The following is a 9,737-nucleotide window of genomic DNA, read 5'->3' on the forward strand; positions in this document are numbered from 1 at the left end:
AGGATGTAAATGAGTGTAAGTTTGCTGGTGATATGAGCTTGACTGATAGTGGTGTGGAAAATTGTGCACTAATGTGTTTAATTTTATTAATGAAAAAACGTTGCAAAGTCGTCAGCTATTAGAGATGAAGCAGGAGGAAGAGGACAAAGAAGTGAGGAATATTTTTTTAAAAAGCATGCGAGAGTTAGATGAATTGTTAATTTTGTTATGGTAGTATGTCATTTTAGCAGAGGAGACATTAGCAGAGAAAGAAGATAGGAGTGACTGATACACAATAAGGTCAGTAGTATTTTTGGACTTGCGCCACACCCTTTCAGAAGCTCTAAGCTTAGAGGTGATTATTCATTAACATTTAACTCACTACTGTTAACTACTAAGAAAGATGTGTCAGCTAATCGGTATGTCATACAATTTTATGATTGTTTTAATTAACAGTTAGCTAGTCAATAACTAATTTATTCTGCCATACCTCCTGAAGAACTACAATTAATTATCTACTAGTTAAGTTTCAAGAAATATAACTATGAAATAACTACTACTGAACAGTTATACGCAAGTAGTCACTATAATAATCAGGCTGTGTCCCACAAATCAAGTACTTGAGTAAAAGTACAGACACCCCAATACAATATTACTCCAGTAAAATTATAAGTAGCCTATTCATTTTCAAAATTACTTGAGCAAAAGGACAAGTACAAAGTACTACTACAACAACAACTTTTTTACAGTCCACTTATAAACCTATAATGGAAATGAAATATGCAATTTGTTTGCTTCTACTGTAAATGTTTAACTTTTGATTATAAAATGTTTGTTAAATTAGTTTAATTGTGGGGAGTATACATGTTAAAATTTAATAAAATATGCTGTATTAAGGAATGTTCTCATCTGAAAGATCGTAAACAAGTTGTCTTGTATTTTACAAAGTTTATGATTACTTTATAAAAAGTTATAATTTTTTAGAGTGTATGTTTGATTTAAGTCAAAATTATAGTAATTATTATTTAATTATAGGTTTACTTTAGAATACTCACCCAGGTTCTAAGTAATTACTTCCGAATTATCTGATAAATCTTTATTAATTACTAAAGGCTTCACTATATTTTCACTTTAGAAAAGGCCTGTTTCAGGTGACGAAATAAGTCCTGCAGAATTATTTGATAATTATTAATTACTAATGGGTTCCCTATGTTTTCACTTTAGAATACTGTTTGAGGTTCTAAGTAATTCTTGCAGAATTATCTAGTAATTATTTATTAATTACTAACAGGTTTCCAATATTTTAACTTTAGAATAGGCCTACTGTTTCAGTTTCGAAATAAGCCCTGCAGAATTATTTGATAATTCTTTATTAATTTCTAATTGGTTACCTGTGTTTTGTATTTTACATACAGGAATTGAACGAATAGATCATGTGGTATATGCTGAGGAGGCACACATACATTACTGTATATAAAATATAAAAACTAAGCAAGGCACAGGAGTGGGGATGGTTTTCCTATCGGAAGCCGATTTCTCAAAAAACAATTCACTACACAGAAAAATCCTCTATAAAATTTGTAGCATGTATTAATATTGCATTTTCATACTACTACTACTACTTCTGCTAGTAACATGAACATGAAAGGGTCACAATTCAATGTATTTGTTTATAAATGTTCATTAGTAGTTATCTCATAGTTATTTTTCTTCAACCTTAGATAATTAATATAGTTATTCAGGAGATATGACAGAATACATTAGTTATTGATTAGCTAAGTGTTACTTAACACAATCATAAAATTGTATTACAAATTGATTAGTTAACACATCTTCCTTAGTAGTTAACAGTACGTTAAGTGTTAATGAATAATTACCTGTTAGTTCTTTAATAATTGTTTATTAGTTATGCAGTAAGTAAGAAACAGTATTCTAAAGTGTTACCCAACAGTGTTAGTTGTGAATCAACAAGTTGATGATAATCACAGCTCTAACAACCTTTAGACTACTTTCGTGACAAGGTATCAAAACAAGCATCTTGTGGGTGTTTTTTTTTTTTTTTTTTTAAGTAGAAAGGATTATTTGATGACAGCTGTCCACTGTAAACGAAGGCAGGTTAAATTGCCAGATTTAATAATTTATTCAGAAATGGTGTACAATCTGACAAAAGAGCTTCACAGTTACAAACAGTAAGATAAAATCAGTTACGTAAACTTAATTATGGAGATGATGCAAATTATGCAGTAATACAGTGTCATTTTTCAGCTCAAGTCAGTTCGGTGTTGGTTCAGTTCAGTTAATAACAGTGTAAATTTCATCTACCTCCATCTGTCTGTGGATCAGCAGCTTCCTGACAGACTGGCAGCAGCTAGTGAGACTGGGAAAACCCACATCCAACAGCTGCACCATCAGCACTGGAGCTCCTCAGGGCTATGTTCTCTCCCCACTGCTATTCTCCCTCTGCACAATTGACTGCACCTCTACTGACAAACTCCTGAAGTTTGCAGATGACAACACAGTCATCAGCCTCATCCAGGATGGCAATGAGTCTGCTTATAGACAAGATGTTGAGCAGCTGTCTGATGCAGTCACAACAACCTGGAGCTGAAAACTCAAAACTCTGGAGATGATCGTAGCTTTCAGGAGGAACCCCACACTTTCCCCACACTCACCCTCATGGACAGGACTGTGACTACAGTGGGGTCATTCAGGTTCCTAGGAGCCACCATCCCTCAGGACCTGAAGTGGGACATTCACATCGTGAAAAAGGCCCAGCAGAGGTTGTACATCCACATGAATCATAACCTGTGTTCTGTAATTCATTCTACTTCTTTATTTCCTTCTCAAGGATTATGTTAATACAAATGCATAGCTCTTTATTTATACAGCTGTAAATAGAGTAAATAATGCTGTAAAGTCTGTACATAAATCTAATGTTCCAGACTCATACACATTATTTATTGTGAAGTCTTGTTATTGAGTGTATTAGTGTTTTTCTGTTCTCATGTCAAATATGTGTGTTATGTGTATCAGAATCACCTTAAAAAAATTCCTTGTGTTTGCACACACATAAGCGAAGAGAGCTAATTCTGATCTATTTTGAAATAAGTTCAATTCAGCAGCTCTACAGAAAACTATAGCCATAATTAAGTTGTTGTTATCATTGCAGTCATATCAGTATTCCAGAATATTTTACACTAGTGAAATCTGTTATCCGAAGTGGCGGTTATATCACTGTATTTTAAATGTATTAATAACTTTGTAAACCTGGTCTGGAAGATATTAAAATTTTTTTTTTAATTTTAAGTCATCTCATGGCAGATTTGGGGATCAGTGAAACTAACTTGTACCTGATGGCATAGAGGTAGATCCCTTCCATGCCCAGAATTCAATATAAGAACAGACATCTTTGCTTCTAAAGGAAATGTATAATGCTGAACGATTTCACTACCTTTAAAACTAGAAAAAATGCCTTTCGTGGTAGGAAATGGTTGGTTGACATTTGACGAATACACTTTTACTTTTGCAGCACAGGTATTTCAAGTGGCACCACTCACAAATTATCTATAGAGTATCAGTACATTTTGATATATTAATTATCAAATTATATAATCCAGACAGATTTTGAGGGTCAACTTGTTTGTGGATGAGTTGCAATTGATTTTCCAAAAACAAGGGAAATGCATATTACCTCACAGTACACAAACATATTTCCCACTATCTTCCATGGATTCTTCAGATCATGTCATCCGACATGCCAAACATATTAGATCAAGTCTCCAAACCAGGAACATTAGATCTAACCCCAGATGCCAAACACCAAAAACCATTAGCAGTGGTTTGTCTGATACCTGAACCCAACAAAAATTAACAAAGCGGAGATAATGCAATGTAACTTATTGAATATTTCTTTGTGCTAATATTTCAATGCTCAGAATTGTTATACAAGATATCGCGATGGAAAATTACTGCTCACTGCTAAAAACCTAGAAATGAAGACACACTTTGTTTCATGTCAAGACAAGCCACAAGAGCATAAGATTAAACTGCAACAGAAAAATAAAACGACTGATCAATGAACCGATCAGCAATATTAGTCAATAAATGGGTAAAATTATTAAACTTTCAAAATAAGTGGATATTAAAATAAAAAAGGATGCCTTTAATCTAAAAAAAAAAAAAATCCTATAAAGAATCCTTCAAACAGCAAGCTAGATAAACTTCAGTAGTTGTTTAATCCAATCGTATTTAAAAACTAAACCAACCTGTCTAAATTTGAAAACTTAAAACTTTATAAATCCCATCTCGTACTGCTAAAGCCTAATAAGTTTCATTTTCTTGGGCCTGTGTTATAGCTGGCCACCACTGCCGCCTTGTGGTAAAAGTGTACTGCAACATTGCCACTAAACCAGTGCGAATAAATTCAAAGTACTGAACAAAACAGATGTAAAAAAGCTTTATTGAATTGATGTCATTCTCACAACAATTAGAGTTAACACCTTTATACAGAAACACTGCTTTCAGCAAAATAAATCAAACTTAAATCTAGATCGAAGACTGATCATCTTGCAAGTGTTTTGACACTTTCTCTGCTTTCTTTTGGGAGAGATGGGTTCATCTGCACAGCAGGGATTTCCATGAGCTCTGAAATGCAAAGCCAAGTAACTTAAGCCCTTATAAGAAAGAAAAACAATCAAACAAGCATGCATGCAAGTCAAGTGTACGGTGCTTAACAATTAGAGAGTATCCACTGAATGTAAACATTTAAACTGGGATCCAAGCACAAATAACAGACAACGGATCAGTGTGATGCAGGAGACAAATTGTTGAATAGAGGAGTTAAATATCAAAAAATATCTTTGTAGCTTCGTAAAATTATGGTTGAACCCCAGATTTCATTTGCATGGTTTTAACTTGATATGTTTCTGGACCTTGATACCCTTGCGGTCTATGGAGGGTCAAAGAGCTCACAGGGGTGCATCAAAAGGGTCTTAATTTGGTGTTCCAAAGATGAACAAAGGTCTTATGGGTTTAGACATGAGGATAATTAAAGGTCTTATTTTTCCATTTTTGGGTAAACTATCACTTTAATCTTTAACAGAACTTCGATTACTCGCATCAAACTATTAGTAATTTGATTCTACAAGTAAATCCATACCTCTGTGTTTTTGCCATGAAAATGAGGTCATTTCAAAAGGTCATGCTCCTCTAGTTTTCAAATACAACACATCCAGGGAGTCAGTCTGAAAAATAAAAGGTTATTTTAGTTTACAGAAGATGTAAACATCATAGGACAAAACATGCATTTAAAATATCTTCCAAAATAATGCTACACAAACACTTCTAGATAAAAAAAATATATATATAAAAAAAAATTGTTATCGTTTAAAACAAAGGGCCAAACTTTTAGCGAGCTTCCATAGTTAATCACTCAAGATGTGGCAAAAAAAAGCTACATCAACTTCAAAACTTTTGACATGGGCGACTTAAAACTGACCAAAATAATCTTTAAAGTTGGTGCAGACAAAATTTGCAATCAGAACAGGGACTTTTAACTCTTTTCAGAGGCCACATGAGATACTTTCCACCAAACACAAGCACACACTATATATGTATATTAAAAGTTGTCATGCTTTTTAGAGGAACAGGAAGTGTTTTTTGTTTTTTTGGGTGGGTTGTGGATCGGGATTGAACAGATTCTGGAGATGTTATCACTGGTCGAAGCAACATTCGAAGAAAACATGGACAATGATAACGGTTGTAGGATGCGTACAGGAGAGCAAAAGGGTTTACCTCACATTACAGGCCTATCTCCACAAATGACCTAGTCAAGAGAGCAGCTTTCATCTCAGGATTCTTGAGTCGGAAGGCACAACACTTCATTCTCCAAGGACATTGTTGACTTCCGTAATTGCTAGCAGAGAACTCTTGGATCCAATGAAGCATTATTCAGAACCATTGGTTGCTACACCACAACGTTTCATCTTTGACAACTTATCTAATCTGAAGTTTTATTGGTCTAATGGAAAATACTTCGGATCCCAGATGCTAAAACCCCAGCTTATCCACTCCAAGACATTCATTTGGCTTGTATTGAGCTTTTTAATATCGAAGGCAAGAGAGAGCATTTTCCAACCATTTTTCTTTAATGAGCTTCATGAATCCAGATTAATACAAAAAGAAAGGATTCGGAGGTGTTGATATACAGAACAGAGCACATTTCTTTCCAAAGGAGGAACAAAATCTTGACATATGTTCAGTCCACAGTTGAGCATACTTTTAAATTAATTTAGACTGGTCAAAGAGTAAAGTACTTTGGGTCAACGGTCTTAATGCGAGGCAGAATGACCCACTTCAGTGGTTTACTCTTTGGATAATTCATATTTACAGATCTTTAGCAACATCAAGGAGGTTTGCCGGAGAGAACTCCAATGCAACATGCCTGCCTTGCTTCACTAAAGGAATGAATCACAAAATGGAGGTGGCAAGGAGCAATAAAGAACACATCACAGCTTATCAAGCTTCTATTGGAGGATCAGATTAGAATATTTTCAGGTGCCGTTTAAAAATTGTTCAAATGCCCCTCGAAGCACTTTCAGTGAGCCGATATTTAGAAATTGGTCCAAAGATCTTGGAGGAAATTGGTTTTTAGAAGCTATCAGGCTGTGTTGGACAGGATAATTTTCATGCATGGTTTCAGAGACAGTTTCTTAAAACACACACTCTGAAAATAAAAATTAATAAAAGGACAATTTCCAACCTCTGTGAGCATCTATTACACAAATCGCAAGGTAAAATGTCAGATACAGGTAGCCTCACAGGGCTTGAAAACTCTTACAGGAAGTGAATGCTCATGGATAATAGGCAGCTCCTCAATGAGAGGAACATTCTTGCGGATACTTGACACGGTAAAATAGGAGTCTCTCTTTAATAGAACATTTGAACCAGAACCAAAAAAAAAAAAAAAGTAAAAACAAAAGAGGTCTTCCAAGAGCGCATCTTTTTATATACAGCCAGCGAAGGGATGATCTTGCAATCAGGATTTTTTTTTTTTTTACTCGTGTGAAGCTGAGGACAAGAAGTAGGCAAAAGGGTAAAGGCACTGGAGCATTGTGAACATCCTTTTCCAAACAGTGAACTGACACCAAGACATGATTCTTTTCCAACAAGGTCTTATGGACTATTCTGAAGAAGAGCACAAAACCGACTTTAGTCACTACTTTCGTAAAATGAGCTTTTGGATTGTGGTCATTTCCAAGATAAAAAAAGGCAACCAAGTTGACTGAACTCAAGTTCGTAAATGGCAATTGTCTTTTTCTGCTTGGGTCTATAGACATTATTTTAAAACCCCACAAGTGGGCTGACATATACTGGTGCAGTCATTTAGTTAAAATTAGTAATTCTGAACAATCAATACGTACCATAACTGTCGTAGCTGTCTCTGTAGGATCCACCAGAACGGTCATATCCACTCTGGCTTCTAAAACCAAAAGTAATATTTGCCATATTTAAAGTGTTCATGGCTACAATGATCGTAAAAATGTTCCTTTTGCAAAATTGTTCCATGTTTCAATCCCTTACCTGTTATCCCTGTATCCACCGCCGCTGCCACCCGAGTATCCACTACTCCTGTTTGAGTATCCGCCACCACCATAGGATCGGTCACCTCCACCATAGCTCCTCTCTCCTCCCCCATAGCCCCGATCACCACCACCATAGCCCCTATCGCCACCAAAGCTTCGGTCACCTCCGTAGCTTCGGTCTCCACCATATCCTCCACCACCTGTGTAACAACAACAAAGTTAGATAAATAAAACCCATGCAAGAAATACAACATGCATCCATCCAGGTGGTCTACCAGCTTTGTCATGATAATTACAAGCCACCAAGGATACTTGAAATGCAAATACAGCCATCGGTTAATACAACTGCTTTCAAGATTAAGAATACCAACCTCTACCTCTTCCTCCTCTGAAGAACCCTCTACCACCAGAAGAACCTCCTCTAAAACCACCAGAACGTCTACCAGATTTGCCAGCTTCATCAACACGAATCATGCGGCCATCGACAGACTGCAAAAAGAAGCATTTTATGGTTAGAAAACTCACTTTAGGCCTCCACCCAGTTTTACAAATTTGCATCCTTAGAGGGTGTTGATCTTACCTTTCCATTCATTGCAGCCATTGCATCCTTGGCATCTTCTGGATTTTCAAACGTCACAAAGCCAAAGCCTCTGGAACGGTCCGTCTCACGGTCCCGGATGACATCAACTGGAGCAAAAACAACAACATAATCAATAAAGATGTGTTTGACATCTTTAATTTCAACAAACTTCAATGAAAAACTGCTTAAAACAAACCTTTGGCAATTGACCCATATTTGGAGAAAGCCTCCTCCAAGGACTGCTCTGTGGTCTCATAGCTCAGACCACCAATGAAGAGCTTTCCCTCGTCAGACATGTTGAATCACCTGCTGGGAAAATATTTATCATAAAACAAAGTTATTTAAATACATTTTGATTTTTTTTTTTAAAACATCACAAGGTCTGAAGAGACTCAAATTAACAGCCGGCTTAACACTCGACATTTTTTTTTAAGTGCGCAACAAGGAAACGCCATTTTCTACCCGTCTTCTTCACAGCATGCTGCAGCCATTTTACCACAAAGACACGTTTTACCAGATTAAACCCTTTGAAATCTACGTTTTCAAATCTTCACCGAATTGGGTTTTAAATATTGCATGAATAAATAACAATTCGTTATTCCATTCACAAGCTTTGTTTAAAGTAGGTCAGTAGAACTAACGGTTAGGTCACGCTGTACTTTAAGAAGAACAAATAATCCAATACAATTCGACAGAATTAGCTCCATGTACACACTGCATTCGAAGTAAAAGAGCGAATACAATAAAAAACGCCTGCACAACGTTTCTACTTTAACATTTCTCAAATTAGAACACCAGAAAAAAGCAATAAATGAGCCACCATTACATACTATACATGAACATAATACAGAATCAGAATACAAGGTTTTGTTTTAGCCCGAGCACGTTGGAAGAAATGCAGTATTTCTCACCTCAGTTTTTTCTCGAAGACACAAAAGGGTTGCAGGACTCGACGCCGGCTGTTGCAGAACAGAAGTCTACACAGAAAATGGCGCCAGTTTAAAGTCTTCACGTGACTGCAGATCTCTGAGGGCGTGTTCTCATCGCGTTGCGTCGCGTCGCGTCACAGGCTTGTACGTGCAGAAAGAACTGGCTCTACCTTTGTTGTTTGTCTCACCTCTTTTGGTATTGAGATTATAATAAGAATCTCTTGAAACACATATCGAGGGTTTTCCGTGGTGTAATTCCTGATATATCTTTGAAGTATGAAAATTATATTCTAGGATAGCCTGTACACATGAGAGTGAACAGTCATATGTTTTTTTTTTATTTGGTTCCTGGCTTAGGCCATTTTTTATAGGCTACGTAAAGGTAAATTTAGCAAGTGTAAGTCTTTCTATAGAAATTTTCTGTACATATTTAAAATTCTATATGTGTTTGATTTCTGACTCTACTTATAAGAAAGTACAAACTGAATCTGTTCAAAAGGTAGGCAACAATATTGTCTTGCGCCCTTGTACAGTATATGTCATTCTGTTGCATCTGTTTGTATTAAACAAAAAGAAAGCACAAAATGCTACCTTTGTTGTACTTCAATGCAGTGCTGTTTGCTTTTTTTTGCAACAAAAAGCCCAACTTTATCACTGGGAATGTTA

General features: G+C 35.9%; 1 protein-coding gene across 8 annotated transcripts; it reads right to left on the reverse strand.

Moving 5' to 3' along the window:
* Nucleotides 1-4,420: 4,420 nt before the first annotated feature.
* On the reverse strand, nt 4,421-9,149 carry LOC113081497 (cold-inducible RNA-binding protein B-like). 8 transcript variants are annotated; one of them, XR_003282232.1, is made up of 8 exons: nt 9,054-9,147; nt 8,339-8,451; nt 8,143-8,249; nt 7,934-8,051; nt 7,561-7,762; nt 7,401-7,459; nt 5,138-5,222; nt 4,421-4,623 (listed from the first exon to the last, which is right to left on the reverse strand). XR_003282232.1 is itself a non-coding variant. In XM_026253563.1 (7 exons), the coding sequence occupies exons 2-7, from the start codon at nt 8,436-8,438 to the stop codon at nt 7,034-7,036; spliced, it is 600 nt and encodes a 199-aa protein (XP_026109348.1). In that variant the 5' UTR covers nt 8,439-8,448; nt 9,054-9,149; the 3' UTR covers nt 5,634-7,033. The 8 variants fall into 8 exon arrangements, 4 of the variants coding, with proteins under 4 accessions (XP_026109348.1, XP_026109349.1, XP_026109347.1 ...); XR_003282235.1 differs by having other exon boundaries at nt 7,401-7,466; XM_026253563.1 differs by lacking the exons at nt 4,421-4,623; nt 5,138-5,222 and adding an exon at nt 5,634-7,047 and having other exon boundaries at nt 8,339-8,448; nt 9,054-9,149.
* Between the last annotated feature and the right edge of the window lie 588 nt (nt 9,150-9,737).

This window comes from Carassius auratus, unplaced genomic scaffold (assembly GCF_003368295.1).
Source record: "Carassius auratus strain Wakin unplaced genomic scaffold, ASM336829v1 scaf_tig00034501, whole genome shotgun sequence".
Lineage (NCBI taxonomy): Eukaryota > Metazoa > Chordata > Actinopteri > Cypriniformes > Cyprinidae > Carassius > Carassius auratus.